Raw genomic sequence first — 23,955 nt, forward strand, 5'->3', positions numbered from 1 at the left:
CCCCCTCGCGGGACTTTTACAATGCGTCTCATGCAATATCCACTCCTCGCCGCATGGTTGTTTTTACTAAATACGACAATAAATATGTCATTTTTTTGTAACTCATCCATTTAATGATATTAAGCCTTTAAGTTCTGCGTAATTAAGGGCGTGGTCACTTGAGTGCCGGTTGAACAGCCACTGCGGTCACTAGAATGGAGCTAGGCGGGCGTGGTTTCAGCAACCATTCACCTCAGCTTCACCCAGGTCCCGCCTCTTTACCCATTTTCGGATATCCGCGAGTGATGTGTGGTTACGTGCAGCCAAAATGGCGAAGGCAGGCACCGCCTACTTTAAGCTTCAAAAACAATCTTCAGAAAACTATGGGTGACGTCACGGACACTACGTCCATCTTTTTTACAGTCTATGGTTTGAACCGGTCGGTGTGCTTCCTCTTAACTCTGGACACTAATGAAAGGTAGGTGAACATGAATATATATCTTTTATCTTGGTACTAAAACATGGTAATCTAAATGTATGGAGGAGATGTATTTAAATGAACCACGGAAATTTGGTAATCACATTTCTGGTAATAGACTATAGCGAATGTCCTGTCAGAACGTCCACTGCAGGCATTGTTCTAAAAACCATGGTTACCATGGGTCTGATGCCCATTCCAACTAAAACAGTAAATGTTCGTAATTTATTTGAAAGAACTAACAAAATTATACCTTCTGTTAAAATTTCATGCAACTATCTGATAAAATTAGAAAGTTACAAAGCAAAAACATGTGAATAAGCAGCATTTTCAGTCACACACCTTCCATAGACATCATATAACTTTTCCCTCTGATTTCTAATATTAAAAATATCATAACTTTTCAATCCTCAACCGATTTTTACAATCCAGGTATCTTTGTAAATAGGAATGTCTGCTCTGTCTAGTCATGTGATACATTTTGAGCTTTGAGGTTTTGAAAATTTTGTACCTTTCACACATGCAGTCTAGACGTAATTTACTGGTAGTTAACAGGTCATGTGTTGCCAATTTACCAGTAAGGTTGTAAGATTACCAGTAATTTACCAGTAAGCACTGTGTGAACAAAAAATAGACCGCGCTGACAGCTTTGGACCAATCATAACGTTTCTATACAGATGACGCGTTTACCCCGGCACTGTTTACAAACGTTTCCACACACGCGCTGCTTGAAAGTCGAACACACCTAAAGTTTTCGTCCACATTTCTTCACCAAAGTTGTTTAAAACAGCTTACCATCTACTTTGAGAATTAACGACGTCCGTACCCTCTGTGAAGCCTAATGTGCAAACAGTACTGTTGTTTAAGACGCAGTTTCAGTTACGTCGCCCAATGCAATGTTTGGTCACGAGCAACTTCGCGACCGTCAGCGTTTACCACAGACGTGAAAACAACAAAATACGGACCGTGGATATGAAGGACGTGGATTGTTTACAAATACAACACTGAGCTAGTCGCGCGCCACAGGTAACTTCCGCTTCTCACCGAATTTACCGGTATTTTGATACTGATGTGTGAGTGATGTCTTACTGGTAAAAAGATATAACGTCACTGCGTGTGTGATCAGCACATTTTTGTATTTACTGGTAAATTCATGGTAATTTACCGTAATTACTGTGTGAAAGATGCTATGGTTTTAATTTTTTTTATTATGCTTTCCTTACCAATCTGTAGGTCCTTTTTAAGCCGGGCTGGCAAAGTTGATCGATCAGCTTGGTAATCTGCATTTTCTGGATCAGATGTGGCTCGTATTGATAAGGTAGCAAAGACGATAATTACTTCTGTCAGTATTGCATTGTGACTGAATCTTTTATATATGGTAAGGAGCGTCACATTTCCATTTGACAACAGAGGTATTCAGGCCAATCACAACATTCTGGTTAGCTGGCCAATCAGGGACACACAGCGCTTTTCAGAACGATGAGCTTTGTACAAAATCAATGCGTTTCAGGGAGGCAGGGCATAGAGGAGCAACAATAATATACCGTATGTGGAAAATAATGTGTTTTTTGAACACTAAATCATGCGACCACATTGTATTACACCAAATAACGTTGTTTTAGCAACAATATAGGTGCTCCTTAAGTGTCTGTGACATGAATAAACACACAAAGTGTTTAAAAAGAGCGTTTGTGGCAGCTTTTCCATTCACACATATGTGACTGTATGGCTCAAGAGGTTAAAACCGAGGGGCAACCTTCCAGTCTCTCTATGAAGCCAATACGGAAGTGATTTAAACTGCAATTCATCGACTGGCCACTAGATACTGGCTCCAAAAGGGAGTAATTTCCATAGACCCCCATGTTAAAATGCTCAACTTTACAGTAGAAAATATGTTAAAATAAAGTCTGGTAAAAAATTTTCCCCCTTCATGATTGTGTGGGGGTGAATTTTTTTGTAACTCATCCATTTAATTTATTATAAGCCTTAAAGTTCTGAATAATTAAGGGCGTGGCCACTTGAGTGACGGTTGAACAGTACTGCTGGCACTAGAGTCGAGCTAGGGTGGTGTGGTTTCAGCAATAATGCTGCGTTCCAGGCAACCTGTAACCCGTAACTCACGACTTCAAAACCACGACTCACGACTCTGAACTGGGAGTACATCGATCTAGTACGAGTTCACGGGTGGGAAGTCACGGGTTTGACTGCCGTTCCAGTGCACTTTCACCGGTAGAAGGATGCAAAAACACGAGTTACAGGCTGCCTGGAACGCATAAGGTCGTGAGTCGTGCTTTTGAAGTCGTAACTCACGGGTTTAAAAACCTGCCTGGAACGCAGCATAAGCCATCTCAGCTTTACGTCCCACCTCTTTACCCATTTTAGGATATCCAAATATTACTGGGAGGCGGGACTAAAGTGACAATTTTGACAGTTGAAAATCCAATCTCCCCCATTCATTTCAACACAAATGACGCATATGGTTAATATTAATATTAAATATCATAGTCAGTATTACCTCACTTAAAATATCCCATTCTCATGACTTTACAGTTTGTGAGTCTTTATTTAACATATTTATGATGTTATTTGCGAATAAACACTGGCTGGTCTCTAGAATGTAGAGGATTATACTTTTTTGTCCTTGTGAAGCCATTTGCGCTGCTAACTATAGACAAATTCTGACACACATACACGCACGCACTCGCAACACACACACACACACACACACACACACACACACACACACACACACACACACACACACACGAACACACAAGTCTAAATGGTTGAGGCCATCTAGGTCTGTGTGTGTTGATCTGAAAGTTGTAAATCTGTGTACTGTGAACACTTCTCTATTTATCAATGTCATTCACTGCAGATCAAGTGAACATGCTGTGCATAACACATCTGTTATGCACACACACACACACACACACACACACACACACACACACACACACACACACACACACACACACACACGCAAACACACACACACACAAACAGGAAGAATAGATCTAGTCCTTACAGTTTTTGACGTAGCATGTATTATTGTCCACTGATCAAACAGAATAATGTGATCATGACAAATGCACTGGATCCTACAATAGGGCACTCCAATTTACAAACCCGTACTGCATCAAAAAAGGGAAATCACACAGACACAAGCAAGAACAGTATGACTGTCCGTCACCCGTGACTGTATAGATTACAGCTGTACCGCTGCATCTAGCAATGATTTTGTGTACATACAGAATTAACCATCCCCCTGCTGCCCCTCTCTCTATTTTTGTGTCTCCATCCCCCACCTTTCCTTCTCTCTCTCTCTATTGGGTAACCTCAAGAATAAATGACTGACCCTCCTTTGTTTATAGCCGGTGTGCATCACTGGGTTTATGATAAATGTATATAGGCAAACCCTTTGCATGTGCATGCGCTGTAGAGAGAGGGATTCAAAAATGAAGACATAATTTAATGATAATTAACCAAATGTACAGGTCAGAGAAGTGGAGGGATAGAGAAAAAGAACGGAAAAGCAGAAAGAGATAATGAGAGAGAGAGAGAGATAAAGAAAGAGTGGGCGGCAGTGATCTCCCGATAACAGAGCCACTCCTCTCGGGTGTGTTTTGCCGCCAAGGCAGAAGGAGGGACTAGAATGACAAGAGAGAGAGCGTTTGAGTTTTCAAAGCCCTGCAGGAATACCCTGTGGTGTGAGCTCATGATTTCTGGTGTTGTGGTAATGACTGCGTGTTTGTGTCAGTTGGGTTCAGCGGTCCAGATAGAACGGGAGAGAGAGAGAGAGAGGCTAGAGAGCGAGAGACATTTGTACTGCATTGTGGGAAGTGTTTGAGTGCGGGGCGAGAGTATCCCAGCGTGTCTGCTGCTACAGCAGCGCAGATGCAGAAATAACACTGGAGACCTGGGTGACGCACACACATATATCAAATTAACATAACAAATATAGCACAATTAGAAATTGATTAAATATGATTGATGAAAATCATCTGTATGTCATCACTCAATGTGTCATATAAGTGCCGATATCAGCCCATTCAGACACATTGACACACAAGCTCAAAGGTAAGACACCCTGACTGCACAGGGAGAGAAAGAGAGAGAGAGAGAGAGAGGAAGGGAGGGAGAGGGAGCGAGCGAGAGCAGCATGAGTGCATAGAAGAATCAGCAGATAGAGAAGAGAAAGGAGGAGAAGAGAAGAGAGAATGTGTGGTAAAAGGCTGGCGCTTCCTCGCTTGTATCCAGGGCCTTTGTGAATAAACCATGGGATGTATCGGCTCTCGAACCCTCAGTAAGTCCCCCTTCTTTTCTCCTGTTTGCTGGCAGGGTGCACGTGCGTGTCGAGTGTGAAGGGTAATTGCAGTGTTGAGACGGGGCTTGCTGGTTTGGGAGGGGATTGAGATGTGTGAAACAAATGCGACCGTATGCCGGACTGGCAGCCAAAACGTGAGTTAAACACCAGAGCTGTCAGATGGTTGGTGTGTATGCGCGTGTTCGGTGCGTGTAGATTCCAAGCCACATCTCTTGATTTATGCTACTGCATGGTGCCTGTGTGTGTGGGAGGCTGAGATGATGGAGTGATGAAATACACGGGTAGAGCTTGTTTACGGCGATTAAAGGGAGATAGGAGGAGTGTGTGAGAGAGAGAAAGAGAGAGAGAGAGGAAATTAGCATTCTGTTGTTGGAGATGCACTTAAGGTATCGTGTTGCCCGTAGAAATAAAAGTGAAAGAGAGAGGCAAACATGCTGAATATCATTGCGGTGAGAAGAGGTGGAGGGAGGGGTAATGCATGCTGGAGAACAGACACAATATGTGTGTGTTTGCTTGTGTGGATGTGAGAGGATGGGACTATCCTGAATCTGACATAATAAAAAATAAGTTTAAATCTGTCAAGCAGGGTACATATTTAATACATCTTTAAGTCGAATGTAATTCAATTTGGTAAGAAATTACTTTAAATATACTTTAAATACATTTTTAAAAAATACACATAGAAGAACCATTATTGGTTCTCCAAGAACCAGTCAAAGGTTCTTAATTTCTTTCTTACCTAAAAATCTTTACAAAGCACCTTTTGTAAAGCAGAAAGGTTCATGCCAATGATAAAGTTAATGTATGACAATTTTCCTTCTTGCAGTTTGAATGTTTAATTTTGATGTTCTGCAATGTTTATGATTTGTCAGACATCAGTGGTGCAAAATGACCGACTCTGATCATTCACACTGTTCAACATCACCAGGCCAAGAAACTGTGTAAAACTTCTCTTGCTGGGCCACCTGCCTCACATCCACACAGAAAGGAGAGAAAGAGGGGGAGAAAGTAATAGAGAGAGGAAGAAAAGGGAGGAGGGTTTGATAAATAGTGTTTATAACAGTGCTGCACTAAAATGGAGGTCAGCACACCGTGCAGTATTGGTAGTCATTCAGGGTTAAGGTAGATAATCAAGAGCTGTAATCGGTTCAGCTAAACTACTGCTGACATACCGTGACCCTCACTGCAATACTGTATGTGTCTCGTACAATGAGATATAAATGCTTATAGAAATCATTTCCACAAACAAAAATGGCTCTCTGCACTGGTTAGCCTTCCTTGTAAGTCACCTGATTGCTGTTTATATTACAACGCTATCCAACCCATCTAGAATCAATGCTTGCATTTAAAACCATTTAAACCCAAAATAAAAATGTTGTTCTCAACCTGTACGAGTTTTTTTTTTCTGTTGAACACAAAAGAAGATATTTTGATAAATAATGATAAGCACAAAGCCTATGGTACCCATTGACTTCCATAGTGTTCATTTTTTTTCAACCGTGGAAGTCAATGGGTACCGTCAACACATGTTTAGAACAACATGAGGGTGAGTAAATAATACTGACATTTCATTTTTGGATGAACTATCCATTTAATTTATCTCAGAACCATTCTCTAACAACAAATCATTACCTTTAAGTCATCACTGTTTTTCTTAAATTAATAAATAAAAGAACTAAAGATCTGAAACCACACCACATATTGAAGATACCCCAGCGTTTTTTTTTAAAGTGTATGTTGTTTACTATACAATGCACATGTATGTAAATAATGCATATGTAGGCAATTATATTTGTATACCTCTACAAATACAATACTGCATTGGTAAGCATTTATGCATAAACCTTTGTTCAAACCTGCAATTGGCAGTGTAGATAAACTTACACTGCATGAAAAACTCATTTGTTGATATGATATTTGTAAAAATAATTGCAAATTGCATTTGTACCACTACACTATACACACACACGAATAACTAAAACACAAATTCAAATGAAGTTACAGTTATGCATGCAATATTTGTGTTACTGAAGAAACATTACAGAGCCATGCATGTTTTAGCATAAAATAAGAACTTTAACTAAATATATTAAGTAGACACTGACAATGAGTCGATATGATGAAAAGATGTTGATTTAACAGAGCAAAACAGAGAAAATGGCTGACCGCACACTGAATCCAAAAGAACTGAAAAAGTCTTAGAGCAAAGAATTAACAGAGCAAAGAATGTTGAATAGCTGTGTTAGTGAGTTTTAAGGTAAATCATTATGGTATATAAGACATACAAGTGTATCTTTATCAGTATGTGTGTGTGTGTGTGTGAGAGAGAGAGCTTGTTTACGTCTCTCTCATCCAAAATCGATTTGTAATGTGAAACTCTGTGATATGAAGCCAGCGGACGTCACAAAGACTGGATATACTCTCATGCAGCTATAGTAAAAGATTCAAAACAAACAAGCAAATACATCTTAGTAGTGCAATAATGCAAACACGCCCCTGTTTTTGTTTCAATACCAGATGCAATATAGAAGTGTATGTTTAAAAACCACCTTTCTCATTCATTATCTAAATCTCATTAAATAAAAATTCATGAAATAAGTCTCACAACAACGTTTTTAAAACAACATTCATAACTTATCATTGGACAAATAAAGGTGACCTTGCCGTGAAAACCTTAATCTTAAGCCATCTCTTGGTGATTTTCTACATAAAATCATCCTACATAATGTAAAGTCCATTCTGTGAAAATATAACCTTGATATCTTGATTAGATCAGATCAAAGATTATTAAATTAAAATGTATGACTGAAATCAAACTTTTATCCTAATCTCATAATTAGATTAAGACGTAAGCCTGGATTTTACAGACAGGGTCACAAATCATGTTGAATGTATTTATATGATCACAAATGAGTTGCTGGCTTCATCATCATTAACAATATATCAGCATTTACATGTGCTTGTAGTGGAGAGAACTAATATTTTATTTCCTTATAAAAGCATACAATTCAATGGCTATTTTGCATTCTGCACTTTTTTTGATCTCTAGCTGTTGTAACACTTAATGAATGTCTTAGATCTCTTTATGTCTGCTTTTACAGACCTGTGTTTGCTCATACCGTCTCACACGCTCAATTCTGTCGTCAGACTGTGATCAGACTGGAAATGTGCTTTACAAAACAATCAGACAGGCAAGTTTAAAAAAAACAAAAGATACTCTTTCCTTTGTAGGCTTTGGGCCAAAACGATTCTTAGATGCCAAGTCTTAGATTCTTCCCTTGGTCTCTGTTTGCTTTTAACAAAAATAAATCACTTAAAAATCTATTAAAATATATTACATTACATAAGAGAATATCAAACTTAAAATAGCATTAAGTTTGAGCTTTTTTCAGAACTATTTTCAGTCGCTTTTGCAAAACCTGTATCCAAGTGGGTGCAGGAAGTTTCCCTCCATCCAGTAAAGTAACAACTGTGTGCTGCATCACGTTTGTCTATCTTTTTAAATGGGCCTTTGTTTTAATTTTATTATGTAATACATTCTAATAAATTTTTTAAATGTCCAAAGATGTTTGACTACTATTAGGGCGGTCCTTATAATGGGTCAATTTTTTTTAAATGTTCAACTCTCACAGCTTAAATGTGTTAGGATATGGATAAAAGCACACTGTGCAAAATTCACACTGTGAATTGTTCCCACAATAGAGGTTGCTCAAGGCCTTTGAATATTTCCGAAAATCACATATTTTTGCAAAAACTGTACCATTTAAAAACGCACAACACACATAAAACTTGCTTCTTGGGTAACTTTGTTCCAGTTATTTCAGTCTCTTCTGATCCGAGTAACCATATAGCGGACTTGCTTCATGTTGCTTCAGCCATTGTCTCAGTGTATATTGTCTATTGTGCTTCATTCACATTGAAGCTTTCTTGCTGTGAAAGACATATCACAACTAAAACAGGAGTTTTAATAGCATGGAGCATGGTCAAATAAGTCCATTGCTGCCATAAGTATATATTATTAAACAGTTATACATGCTAGCACAAAGTATCACATACACTGTAAAAAAATTCCGTAGAAATTGCAACCGGGGTTCGGTAACTTAACGTAGATTTAAATTTATGTTTTTTACTGGTAACATTTTGTTTAAAGTTAAATGAACATTAAACATTTACAAGTCTTTGTCTTTACAGAGTAAAACAAAAAAACTGCATCAAGGAAAACATTCTGGGAAACAAAATCTGAAGCAAAAAACAGAAAAAGGTTGATGATGATTTCTGGTTCCCAGAATTTTTGTATAGTTATTGTATATTTTTATTCTGTAAAGATAAAGACTTGTTAATATTTAAAATTTATTTAACTTTGAACAAACTTTTCCCAGTAAATAACATAAATTTAAGTCTACGGTAAATTACCGGCAACCCAGCTGCAATTACATTGTAATTTCTATGGATTTTTTGTTAAACTTCAAAGGTCTTGAGCAACCTCTAAATATAAATTTTTAAATTTTGCCCAGTTTATTTATTTATTCAAACATATTGGTGGGGTGAGAGCAAAAACTTTTAAAAGTTGAAAAATAAGGACCACCCTACAGTATATTTACATTGCTAAATATAAAACAGAACAGGACCACACTAATGGTAAAATCATTCTGGAAAATAATTAAGAGGAAATCCACACAACGTTCTTGTTCCTTTATTATAAAATTACAATTGGGAAGTTTGTCAGAGCCGATGGTATAGTGGGCAGTGCTCCGACACGTAGTGGTTTCGGCGACCCGAGTTCGATTCCCGCCTCGTAGTCATTTGCCGATCCCTTACCCCTCTCTCCTTCATGTATTTTTTTCTGTCCTCTCCTCACTCACTATTAAAATAAAGGCACAAAATGAAACAAAAACAAAAACTTAATAAGTACTCATGTTCAAACATATTGCCAATTTATTGTCTGTTAACAATCGAGGTCAATCATGTGAACAGTGACAGCATATTATTGTCTCAGCAAATTAGAATACAAAAGTCATATTAAAAGACAAAACAATCAGGTTGAAACAGAGATCAGATGCAAACTCAACTTACAAAATCATTCTGGATACCTGAGACTTTAATGGACACATGAATAGGGTGGCACGTTAGTCACGTTGTGCGTCTTGCGAATACGCTCAGCAGTTTCTATAGTCAGTGCAGCATGCTGTGGGCTTTGGCATGAGTACGCAGTGAGAGTTTCATAATGATATCTTTGCTGCCACGTATCCCGCTGTCTTGACTCAGCAGAAAATGAAGCTAATAACAGACACAACCTAGATGGGGTATAGCTTTTATTTACATGTCCACTATAGTAGAGTAAGTGAATGAGGTACAGATTTCTGGTCATACAATATAAGTGTCATTTCACTTGACATGCAGAATGTGGTCAATTCCCAGATCTAAACTCCCTACATAAGCAGTTTATTTCCCTCAGGGAGTCCAATTAACTGGGTTTAACTCCGAGATGTGTTTGGATTTATGTGTGTGCTGCGTGTTTCAAGTTGTACTAGCTTTCAGAGACATTAAAGGGCACATTTTGTGGCCATTTTTACAAGATGAAATCTAAGTCTCAGCTGTGACCAGAATGGGTCTGTGACGTTTCAGCTCAAAATACCCCACAGATCATTGGTTATAGCATGCCCAAAAAGCCGCTATATCATGTGTGTACCTTTAAATGCAAATGAGCTACAGCTCCTCACTCCCTTACCAACAGACAAACACATTTAGAAAAGTTTTGGGGTAAAATAAAGTAGTCAGTTAGTGGCTGTGGGCGGGTCTTTATCAGTGTGATGTCATATTAAAAAGAGAATGAAAACAGCATGTCCAATGAGACTTGGTTTGATTTCATGGGGATTGAAAAAAGGAAAGGGTGGATTTTTTTCATTGCAGGGTTGTTTTGTTGCCAATACACATTTATGTCCAAACACCTTGTGAAAGTGGATTTTGCATAATATGTGCCCTTTAGTGAGTTTTGTGTCAATTGTGCTGACATCCCTCCGCTCTTTGTAAACACATATTTTATTTGTGCTTGTACTCTATGTACTTGCTAGTGGAGACTAAACCCTGTTTCAAACTGCTGAGGGATAAATGAAAGCTTTTTTTGTTACATACTGATTTAGCAATTTGACATTATAATGCAACACCATTCACAGCTTATTTCACTTTTGTATGCTGACATAATATTTTTCAGTTTATTTACAAACTAAAGGAACTAATACAAGCACATCAGTGAATCCCATATGTCATCTTAACCCTCATACTAACATGCTAAGATTAAATCACTCTTTATCTTTATAACACTTACCTATGTGACAGCGCTAAGCACTGTGTGAATTTACACATTTGGCAGACACTTTTATCCGAAGCAACTTCAATGCATTACAAGGAATACATTTTTATGTGGTCCATGGGTTCGAACCCATAACATTTGCACTCCTAACGCAATGGGAGTGTAAACAAATACACACACACACCTAATTATCATAAATGCAACATAAACTGTGTCATATTTATATATGCATTATTATTTTACATAATCGCTGTACTTCTGGGTTGCCAGTCCAAAGCTACAGCATGAATCAAACACATCTGTCTGTAATTTTATGTTGGAGACCTTGATAAACTGGATTTGGTGTGTTTATTTTATTTAATTAATTTTACACCGTTCCATCAATAGTCAAAAAAAGCCTAAAAACCCATTTGTTAGGCTTTCTTGGGTGAGCTGCCCCTGTTGGCGTTTGTCAATGTTTGTCATGGCAGAATGAACTAACCTTAAGTGCTAAACTCTGTGGGACATGGGCCATTTAAAAGCAAACCCATGCTCAGGGATGGTCATGTAAAATCGAGAAATTGTTTACAGCAGAAATTAATTTTATCTTGATGACACTTGACTTTATCTGAAAAGAGATGGATCGCATGGGACCACTATCTTTAATATCAAGATCGTTGGTCCTATAAGTCATTCATAAAGTTTGTCTTGTCAATTGACACGGCCACATCCTGTCGACGACAATTGCAAATTGTGAACAATGCTGGGTTGTTGTTACCCAACCATTGGGTTGTAAAAATTTAGCATTTTGGAGTCATTTTTAACCCAGCAGTACATGTTACAGTGACATTAAAGATATTATTTAAATCATTCTTTCAACAGTATTACCCAATATGTGTTAAGAAAAAAAATTATAGAGTGTAACAAATATAATATTGTACACACACAAAACCTTTTCCTCAGTGTAGATCTAAAGAGAATGATAATAAAAAGTTTCTAAGAGAAACATAGGAGCCCGCAGACTTGTACAGCACTCCATACTGCAGTGATCTGCTTTTCTGCAGTCATTACATCCCATACATCGCGTGAATGATCGCAATATGTTGGATAAGAAACAGATTAATAGATGAGGGAGTGTGCTGCAGAGATACACTGTAGACAGACTGATGGACATTAGTTATGCAGGGTCACACCCTGCGTGCACAGAGGAGGCGTGTCGCGTGCTGTTAATAGGCTACTGGTGAGATGAATGATCCGCGTGCCGTGCACGGCCATGACCACCTGAACGATCTCTTCTTTCAGACAAACACTCACAGCAATCACGCCGTGCCGTTTAAGGGATCTGTGGATGTCCAAGTCATTGTTGCGTTAACAATAGTCGTAGATAGTAAGAGACACGGAACAGCGTCTTTACGCGTCCTAGTTTTGCGGCGGTAGTCATAATAACTGCTGCTGCAGGATATCCGTTACGCACGGCCGCGCTCTCTCTCTCTCTTTGTCTCTCTGTTTCTCTCTCATCTTTTTTTCTTCTCATCTCTTCCTTTCTTTTGAGCTTTGAGTCGTTACTAGCAGAGGCTGCTGTGTCTTGGCCGCAGGGGAGGTATCACGCGCTGGGGAAAACGAGCCCGCGCATCACACTGGATCATGTGCGCGCATGTTATTACTGCAGCTCCATACGCTGAACATAATAGGCCACTCTTTGTCCGTGCCTTCTGCAATTTGCATGCACAAATTTAAACAAGTAATCCCAAATTTTGTTAAAGCAAAGATTAAACCGCAGCAAAAGAAAACAAAGACATAAGCGTATTTGCATGTCATTAGTACACGACTGGTGATTTAATGCAGTATTAAGGGAAATGTTTTAGAAATGAACAAATCCTTAAGCAGTGTTTTTATTATGTTGGGATTTCCAGTCTGAACTCTTAAAGAGCTAAAACTATTTTTATTTATTGATGTTGGTGTTGAATATAATAGACTTTTTTATTTAAGCTATTACATCTCACTATAACCATTCCACCTCACTTCACTTTAGACATAAACTTGCTTAACTTCAGTAAGGTCTTTCCCTTAGGGGAAATTTTGGAAGTCTGTTTCATCTGACTTCATGAGACGTATGAAAGTGAGAGAGGGAAGGGCATTTTGAAGTCACAAATAATAGCAACCACTTTCCTAGCATATGCATTAGCAACCAAATAGCAGCATCCTAACAAACTATAGGCTACTAATATAACTAGAAAAATCACAATCATAACCTTTTTTCTTAATACCGAAATCCCAGATGGTCAGAAAGTAATTAAACTTTTGTAAATTAAAGTGTTGGTTTCCGTCCGGGAACACTGTGAGCTTGGATAATGTTGTGTTTACATGCTTAACACACCCTATAATTTGTGATATGAATAAATAGCACTCATAAATGACTGTTGAGCGTGTAGCCTCATATGAAGCGAGTGAACGCTTGGGCTTAGGAATGGTGTTACATCACAACTTAAAGGTATAGTTAACCCAAAATCATCATTCCCTCAAGTCATTACTAGGTGTAACGATTAACCGTGCAAATGCGCGTTTTCTCAATGAATGAATTTTAATGAATTACGGTGAAATCCCGGCTCATCCGAACGCATGTTCATGTACGCATGTCTCCACGTGTGATGTTTATAACGCATAAAAGTCTCAGCTCGACTCAAGCAGTTAGCAGAGAAACGGTGAAAATAAAAGCTCATGTTACATTTACAGGTTCTGCAGACACGAGAAGAGATACAACAGTATCTTAGACAGATATTTTGTTTGCTTTTTTGAACGACTATACGTACAGACGGTGACTACTGTACATGCGAGAAAACTGACAAATCTCCAAATCCCATGTAAACGCAGTTTTCTTCATAGCCGGTTTATTGATTTGCATGTAAACGCATGAAAACAGTATTCTAAAATAATAAGCTGATTTTTGCTAGTTATCTGGTTATTCTGTGCATGTAAACGCATTCAATGACAGAATTTTCATTTCGACTGCATGAATCGTCTACTGCTCCTATTCAGTTTTGACACTCATAAAGCAGCTTTACTAAAATACATTTTGTGCCGAGAAAATCTGAATGTTTAATGCTGTTTCAACAGCGTTCTGAAAAACTAACACAAAAGCTTAGAAAGGTTTACAAAATCTCTCTATGAAAACAAAACAAAATGTTTTTCCAACGCATGAATATGATCCTTTGGGCAATTTAAAAACACAAGTATGTGACAAGCGCTCGACATTATGTAAAAATGAAAAATCCCAAATCCCTCTTAGCAATGTTCACGAAAACAAAAGAACTGAGTAAATGCCGAGCGACACTATGAGGTGTGCAGTCACTTTTGTTTAGTCTTTATCCAGAGCTTTAGAGCCATTAGGTGGAGAGAAAGTGATGTGTGTATATAGTGTTAATCCTGGTTAAATGAATCCCAAAGGTGTGTTACTATGTGTATGTGTGTGCGCTTGTATTGTTATCTAGGACACACGTTGCCTCAAGCACCCAGGAAAATATGGTTTATCTGAAGGAGGCGATTAATTCAATGTACAGGTCAAAAGATCAAAGGTCAAAAGTCAAGAAGGAACCACAGAATTGCATGAGCATTTGAATTGCTATTAGACCTTGAAAGAAGGGAAGAGATACAATACTTCAGCCCTGTAGAGTACACAGTAACTCATAATTAATGGTTTTCTGGATTGTATGTACCAAGGGGCTTCAGTTATATTCCCTCAGACATCCACATATCAAAACATTTATACATTTTATGCATTTGGCAGATGCTTTTATCCAAAGTGACTTGCAGCACATTTAATCTGTACATTTTATCGGTTTGTATTTACATGAAAATCAAACCCACATTTTTTGCGCTGTTAACTGCTGAGCTGCAGGAACACTACAATAAGACGTACTAAGGAAATACTAGGTAGTGGTTTACTGCAGCTCAGAGGAGTTCCTTCAAGGTCAATACAGGCATCTTCCTGCTGGACGGGCTATGCCATAAATTGATGAGAGTGGCATTCACAGCTTTAATGGAATTGGTCGGTGTACGCTTGGACGTATTCCCGTAAAGTTTTTTTAAGGTTATGAACAGATGCTGAGAGCATGGAGATCATTATGCTGCAGCACTCCCAATCATGTCCTAACCTTTAGTAGCATTTGATTTGACATCCAAGAGTTTGATGAAATTAGTTGAATCTAAAAGAGATATTTTAACATGTGTGGCACTGTTGTTGAACTTCAGAGCTGTTTGTGAATAATTGATTTACTGGTTGCACACCAGTCTGTTATTGTGAAGACATGACAGAGCACAAAGCGAAACGTGATTGGTTGCTTTACATGTCAGTCAGCATCTTGGGCTGTCCTTGGCCATTCAAAGCGGCCATGGTTCCTTCAGGCCATAAGTCCTTCAGGACGTTTTGAGCTATGAAAATTGCAGGATGTGTTAATTGTACCAAGACTCCTCGAAATCTGTTTTCTCATGCCATAACCCCTTTAAACTGGCTTGTGATGTTTTTTCCATCATTTATTGCTATAGTATCATTTTCAACTTGTACATTGTAAGGTTCAATAGCCTTTCTGCTTTTTAAAACATGATGACTTTATCTGAGTCGAACAGCTGTCTGCTGATCTCGACAGTGACAGTGGGTGATCTCTAAAGCAGGAGAACAAAATGGTTGATGTTAGTGTATTATTAGTAGGTCAGTGTGTCAAAATATTATCCATCACTCCATAGATACAAATCTGCTCTGTCATTCAGAGAAATCAACTACATATTCAGATATAATGTTCCTGTAGCCCAATTGCTAGAAGATTGCATTAGCAGCACAAAGGTCACAGGTTTGATTCCTAGGAAACACACATGGGCATACATTTAATTTAACAGCTTGGGGGACAATAAATAAACACATTTTCAATAGCAAAAATTGTACTTGTAAGATTTGTATACACAGACGATTATTAGTGTATTAGTGTAGCATGGAGACCGTGCCATTGACCTTCTTCTCAAAGTTTCTCTCTGGTTCAATAAAAAAGCTGCTTAAATTGACCAAATAAATATTCTTCTTCAAAATCATTTATTCATTGCACTGATACAATGAAATTTGAACTGCTGCATTCACGCGTTATCGTAATTACCATTATTTTCTGATGACAACACGTGACCTTCAACTCGAAGCTCGAACTGGGGATTATCAGTTTCTGTAGCCCCAGTAACAACATCAAATTGAATTCGTAAAAGAATATTGTTGGCTGCTGTGAAATACATAATTACTTTTTAATGCTTCTGCTAAATATTGCAGAACACAGAAAGTGCATCAGCTAATAATAACATACTGAAAGTGAGGTTGCGCCGGTCATGTACAAGTTGTAGCGCTCAGAAAACTCACAGTCCACAAGCTGTAATTACGAACTCTACGATGATCTGAGCGCTTTTTAAATATTGTAATTATGGTTATTATGATAAGCCGTGAATTAGGGGTGTGACGAGACACTTAATCAACGAGACGAGACGAAACACGAGATTGGGTTCACGAGAACGAGACGAGACGATATTTTTACACTTTTTAAGAAACCCTCAATGATAAAATAAATGAATAAGAAACTGAAATCCCATTATTTTTAAATGTTTTAACTAATCAAGGACTGGCCCTAACAATTGATAATGAAGTAATTTGTTATTTTGGGGTAATAAAAATAGACCCAAGTGAGCAGTAGCATTTAAAATTACATATTAACGAAGATGCAATAATAATTGGTTCAAATAAAGTATTAAAACCAATTAACAAACACATTACATTTGTAATAATAATAATAATAATAATAATAATTCCTTACATTTATATAGCGCTTTTCTCAGTACTCAAAGCGCTTTACATATGAACGGGGGAATCTCCTCAACCACCACCAATGTGCAGCATCCACCTGGATGATGCGACGGCAGCCATATTGCGCCAGAACGCCCACCACACACCAGCTTACTAGTGGAGAGGAGATAGAGTGATATAGCCAATTAGTATGAGGGATGATTAGTAGGCCAATGGGCAAGTTTGGCCAGGATGCCGGGGCACACCCCTACTCTTTTTCGAAGGACATCCTGGGATTTTTAATGACCACAGAGAGTCAGGACCTCGGTTTAACGTCTCATCCGAAAGACGGTGCTTGTTGACAGTATAGTGTCCCCATCACTATACTGGGGTGTTAGGACCCACACAGACCACAGGGTGAGCACCCCCTGCTGGTCTCACTAACACCTCTACCAGCAGCAACCTGGTTTTTCCCAGGTGGTCTCCCATCCAAGTACTGACCAGTAGGGGTGCAACGGGTCACAAAACTCACGGTTCGGATCACATTACGGATTTTGAGGCACGGATCGGATCATTTTTCGGATCAGCAAAAAAAAAGTATGGGAAAATTCTAATAACAAATCAAGAAATTACAAACATTTATAAAAAGAACAAGGTTGCACATTAAGTAAGGTCTAAAATCATTAGTTACAGAAATCAAATGAATAATAACACTGCATTTATTGTATTAATTAAATGTAATTATTATTTTTTTAAAGCTTCAGAAGTGATTTTCTCTTTGTCTTGGGTTGTTTGATTAACATTAATGACACAGACTTAAGTAGGTCAATTGAGCTTACTGTCTCTTTAAGACCAAATGTGCACAGACTGCATCTCTCTGTTTGTGCACTACCGAGTCCCCTTAAACGAGCGCACAGACACAGACAAAGGGTGAATTACAGACGGCGCAGCATTACAGTCGTCCCACATAAAAACGTTACGTTGTTTTTCATTGCTCTATTAGCCAAATGTATTTTAATACACTACAGTATGAGAGAGAGTAGCGCAACTCTCTGAAATTTAAACATCAAGAGTTCTGATCTTTGAAGGATGATTACGTCTGACTCGAGCTGGACCGGACGCATTTAACCGCACGCGTGCGTTTGTGCGTAAAGTAAACTGATCACTTTAGCGCCGTTTTGCAGTTAAACTGTTTAAAATCACTTGAATGTTAACATTTGCAAACCTTTATAACACTTACAAATTATAAACTTTCCCTATTTAAATTTGCGTATTAATCCGCGAATCACATGCGAGCCGAACCGTGGGTCGTGATCCGTACGGATCACGGATCAACTGCGATCCGTTGCACCACTACTGACCAGCCTCAGCCCTGCTTAGCTTCAGTGGGCAAGCTGTCTTGGGCTACAGGGTGATATGGCTGCTGGCCTATAAATAAAAAGCATTATGTATGTATTATAACAAATGCCTGCAGGGGGCGTCTCGCAGACGCTGTCTTCACTTTCACTTTCACTTTAGATGGAGAGAAATGCTTATTTTTAGCCAAACAATGTTTAAATCCATATTAATATTTAATATATGTCCATTTCTTTACACTAGAAATGATACAGCTACTGTCATATTTTGAGCAAGAACATGCAGACATTAAATCATGTAAACTATGTGTGAGGGTTTAATCTGCTGAGACTTCACATCTGACACTGATCAATAGACAAACACACAACGCGTCTCAGACTTCATACGAGCTCCCAAACTAACATTATTGGAAACCTAAACAAGAAAGCAAACGCAGTAAAAGGACAGAATATAATGCATGCACTGTAAAAGGGTCAAACAGAAAGCTGCATCCTCCGGAGTTCGCATATGCAGGCTGTATACGTCATCAAGGTTTATTTCAGATCATTAACTGCGCATTACATTCGCAAGTCGTGAGCATATTACAACAATTTGCGATTAACTAAATAATTGGTAAACTTTATAATTGTTAATAGTTTTAATAAGACAGTGATGAAGTAAATGCAGTTTAAAAATGCGACCTCCGAAGGATGCAGTCTTTTATTTGAGAAACGGCCAGCATTTCACCTCCACATTTAATCTCTCGTCGCATGAGATCTCGTCACACCCCTACAGTGAATGCATCTTTAAAACCTTGTAATCGCTGACATAGTCATATTTTTTGTACTGATTAATTTATTAATGACTCATCATCTGTATTAAAGAGAAAAGAATCACTTCACCCAGTGATTAAGTGAATAAAATAGCTTTGACAGCTGACATACTGGAGTTCACCAACTACTAAGGAACTTTATTCTGTCTGGAGTGTGTAGATGAGGTAAAATGGGAAGCAAGCAGGGAACCAAAGTGATCTGAGGGGGGACTCAAAATGTTTTGTGTGTACACACTACGTACACAATTATTTTAAGTATGTATCACTATATTCTTTACAATACACAGCATAGTTTTAATGATTTTTTATGGGGGACAAACTTTAGATGGTGCATATCCTGACTCCCCACCCCCAATTTCTCCAGAAAAGAATTCTCCAGATTCGAACTTTTATACCTTTATACCTGCTAACTTTTATAATTATACACTGAAAATGTATTTCTCCATCCTGATTATATAAGGCATATCAGGTAAAGCAGTGGTGGGGAACCCTGGGTCCTGGAGGGCCACTGTCCTGCAGAGTTTAGTTCCAACCCTAATCAAACACACCTGAAAAATCAAATCAAAGTGTTCAGGATTACTTGGAAATTAAATGCAGATGTGTTTGATTAGGGTTGGAACGAAACTCTGCAGGAAAGTGGCCCTCCAGGACCCAGGGTTCCCCACACCTGAGGTAAAGGTTGGATTGCACTGTCAATACATAAGACTTGATCAGACCTGAGGCATTGCTATTACTGTACTAGACATTGACTGAACAAACTCTTAATGCTATGTGTGCACTAGTGCTGTGTTCAAAATATCGATACGACGATACATCGTCATGGACGCCTGACGATGCGCGCATCGATACAGCACCTTCCGTATCGATTCGGATGTACTTTTGAAAGTAACGTGACGAATTGCTGTTGATCCGTGATCCATATGGAAAGGACGCATGTGTCCCGCAGAGTACGTAGAGTTAAATGTGGCGGGGTATACTTTCACTTTGCGTGTCTGTCTTGGTGCCGCACATGTCTGCATTGTGAGCCGTGAACTCGCGCTCTCTCTCTCTCTCTCGCGCGCATTAAAGTCAATGAGTTCAGTATGAAAGCGCAGATATCTTAGCCTATACTACTGCAAAGGGCTTTATTAGCCATGGTCTTATAAAACAGTACTAACGCATTTGAGAAGAAAACGACAAAGATCTGCATGTGAAAAGTGTACGTCTAGAGAAGAGATACAGAGCTACTTCAAACTATAACTGTCACATTAATAATCTGATTTCTATTAAATAGTATTAAGTCTGACTGCACGTTTATAGATATATTCATAGATGTAGAATAATGAGAGACAAGAGTAAGGCACCATCTTTGTAAAACTGCTTTTAAAAAAACATAAGTTAAGTACTAACTCTGGGATTTTAAATATTTCTAATAGCTAATAAATGAATGGCAAAAACACAACTGTTACAACACTGCTTATTCAATATACAATAAACAAATAATAATAAAAATAATAATAATAATGTTACTAAATTCTGAACAAAAATGTAATTCAAAATAGTCTTGTATCGTGATGCGCATCGTATCGGGACCCTTGTATCGGGATACGTATCGTATCGGGGAATTGTTGGCGATACACAGCCCTAGTGTGCACACTGCTTACCAGCGACTTTGTCACTGTGTATCACCTGTCTCTTTCAATTAGCTCTTTCCCCGCCATTAAGAGAAAACATTTCCCTGCCAATGATCCTTCCCTGACGAGTTTTTACTGTAATTGGTAATTCTGCTCTTACCCAATTTATAAAATTTTTGATTATCATTCTGCATCTGATCTCTAACGAAATTCCTTAAGAAAAATTCAACTATTTTAGCTTTCTGCTCTAAATTTTGTATTTTTGAAGAATCCCACCCATATTTAAAAGGTTATAAAAAGAAAACAAATAAAGATAGGATACATTTTTTTCCTGTTTTGCTTGTTTATTTGAAATCAGAGGGTAAGTCAATCGGAGGCATTCCTAATCCTTGTTGTCCTATTAACAATTAGAAACAAATCAGTAACCGTCCTCTCAGTAACTGACACAAGTTTCACTGCTTCAATCTCATTGGTTGCTCCGAAAAGTCATACATCATTTGCATAAAGTAAGGTTTTTTAACTTTGTCGGGCTGCTGGACACTCCCCATCCGGTCGCTAATGAACACTGTCGCTTGTGTCACTTGTAATGTGTAAGTGGCATGATGGTGATATGCACTGGGGTCTAACAGCCTTTTCATCTGAAATAATTAGCAAAGTGTAAGGTCATAGACCTGAGCGCATGTCGTGACAGACTCCAAAAGAGTACAAGTCCTTTATTAATGTTTGAAATTACCCCGAGACCAAAGCTGTGTTTAAGTTTAATTAGCACAGGACTTACTATAATTACACTTTTGCGAAATCAGGATTAGACTCTGTAGAGAAGAAGCAAAATAAATAAATAAATCAAAAGACAGGATTCGTTCATCACTCAGGGAGAGACCCAAATACTGTTGACCTGTTTTTCCCCTGTATCTGTTTCATCACATCCATTTTTCAGGTGATGGACTGCATAATGATTTAATTGTGTTATTAGGGTGTTTATGAACTGGGCCACTGCATGGGGACTAATGGAAGCTATAACAATGTTATGCTACAGTGGTTGTGGAATAGAAAAATGAGTTTGTCACTGTGTTCTCTGTTTACTCCAATTCTTAGTTAATGCTCCCTTATACCATCTCTCATGTGCACTCCTCTCTCCAGCTCCCTCTCTCTCTATTGTTGTAGCTTTTATCAGTAGGTCACGCTGTGCTTATAATGAAAGAACAGCATGCATGTGGGCAGCAGGTGAAAGTTGTTGGTGTCTGATTCAGTCACACTTTTAAAAGCACACTGCTATCTCTGTTGTAGACCAGTGTAACCATTTGCTCCCATTGCAGTTTTCTATATTTCTCTGTATAAAATATATTGTGCTTTATGTAATGTAGCAGCATTGTGCTATTGCAAAGATTCTGTTTTATATGAGGAGATGGCAACCTTGTGTCTGTACAGTATTACTGGAAAATTGTAACCATCGGCATATGATGCAAATTGCACACCAATATATATAGTAATGGCACTATTAAAGTCCAGTCTTAAAGGGACACTTCACTTTTTTGAAAATATGCTTGTTAAACATTTGATTTTTACAGTTTTGAAATCCATTCAGCAGATCTCTGGGTCTGGCAACACCACTTTTAGCATAGCTTAGCATAATCCATTGAATCTGATTAGACCATTAGCATCGTGCTAAAATGACCAAAGAGTTTCAATAAAAAACTTTAGACTCTTATGTAGTTACATTGTGTACTTAGACCGACGGAAAATTAAAAGTTACGACTTTCTAGGCAGATATGGCTATGAACTATACTCTCATTCTGGTGTAATAATCAAGGACTTTGCTGCCGTAACATGGCTGTAGGAGGGGCAATGATATTAAGCTGTACCCTAAAATGTCCCACCCCTAAAAATAGTTGTGCGCACATTTTGGAAATGGAAGTGGTGTTGTTCCCCAGTGGTTCTAACGTGTTAGCAACTCAGAAAGATGGTTTCCCCGCATCAAAATGTCTTGTTGCGTTTACGGTTTCACTAATATTTGTATATTTTTATTATATAATTTATATTATATATTTGGCCATCTGCTAACGTCGTCTTATCCACTCTACTATAGCACACGGATCTGGTTGCCGATTAGCATTTGATAGTCAACTTTTTAAAATATCTTTCTCTGTCTGTATTTCTTAATCCGCTCACGGACACGCCATACTTCCGTTACCAAAATGCACGTGCATACGTTGCTACGTCATCATTGTGTACAAACAGTAAAAGGGTCTATTGGAAGTTTCCAAGGGGACTATTTTCAGGCGCTGCGTACTAACATTGTGCCTGTGGCAGCCATGGTACGGCAGCAAAGTCCTTGATTATTGTGCCAGAATGAGAGTATAGTTCCTAGCCATATCGGCCTAGAAAATCACAACTTTGTACACAATGTAACTACAGAAGAGTCAAGTTTTAAATAGGAAAAATATCAAAACTCTTTGGTCTTTTTTAGTGCGATGCTAATGGTCTAGTCAGATTGAATGGATTATGCTAAGCTATGCTAAAAGTGGTAGCACCAGACCCAGAGATCTGCTGAATATATTCCAAATAAAATCAAATAATTAACTCTAGGGGAGCTGGAAAATTAGCATATTTTCAAAAAAAGTGGAGTGTACATTTAAAGAAAGCATTTAAAAGTTGTATAAATCATACAAAAAATTACAAGACAGTCACTTCCGTATTGGCTTCAATAGAGAGATCGGAAGGTTTCCCATCGGTGATACGCTGTATTATCTCAAAAGCAGTTTATTCAGCAAACCTTAAATTGATATCTCAGAAACAGCTTCTTGTTTCCTTACCAGTTTATTACGATGTTACTGTACCATGCTTACCTTTTTGTTCATTTACTGTAGTAACTTTTAAACCAATGTGCTGAATGTTGATATTATAGTATGTTAATACAATCTTGCCATTTTATTATTTACAATTTATTTTGCATAACATTCGCTTTAAATCTCTTCACAATACTTCATGACTTCACCTAGCTATGAATAATTCATAGCTTTCCCCTTACTATTTCTCTACTGCTGTTGTTTCATTTAAGCCTCAAGCTTCCTGTTTTTCTTCTCTCTCCAGCAGCAGATGGAGTTCCCGTGCAGAAGGATGGGGAACAGGTAAGATTATTACATCTATGGTGAACTAGCCAAAATATCTGCACACTGCACACTATAAATTCCTGTCAGGGAAGGGGGCGGTATGATGAAGGTCAAGGTGTCCGAAACAGGAAAAGATTATCTCAGTTAGTGAAGAGCTCCAGATTTCCACCAGAGTGATGTCAT

General features: G+C 38.2%; 1 protein-coding gene across 6 annotated transcripts in view; it reads left to right on the plus strand.

Moving 5' to 3' along the window:
* Nucleotides 1-4,595: 4,595 nt before the first annotated feature.
* The window catches only part of fam131bb (family with sequence similarity 131 member Bb), a 37,517-nt gene continuing 18,157 nt past the window's right edge, over nucleotides 4,596-23,955 (plus strand). For 2 of the 6 annotated variants that reach the window (XM_065261391.2, XM_065261394.2), the window contains exons 1-2: nucleotides 4,599-4,763; nucleotides 23,753-23,790. In XM_065261391.2, the coding sequence (XP_065117463.1) occupies nucleotides 4,736-4,763; nucleotides 23,753-23,790 (66 nt within the window). In that variant the 5' untranslated portion in view covers nucleotides 4,599-4,735. Of the gene's footprint in view, nucleotides 4,764-23,752; nucleotides 23,791-23,955 lie in introns of all 6 variants that reach the window. The other 4 variants (XM_065261392.2, XM_065261395.2, XM_065261396.2 and 1 more) reach the window with 3 other exon arrangements.

Source organism: Paramisgurnus dabryanus, chromosome 13 (genome assembly GCF_030506205.2).
Source record: "Paramisgurnus dabryanus chromosome 13, PD_genome_1.1, whole genome shotgun sequence".
NCBI classification, from domain to species: domain Eukaryota; kingdom Metazoa; phylum Chordata; class Actinopteri; order Cypriniformes; family Cobitidae; genus Paramisgurnus; species Paramisgurnus dabryanus.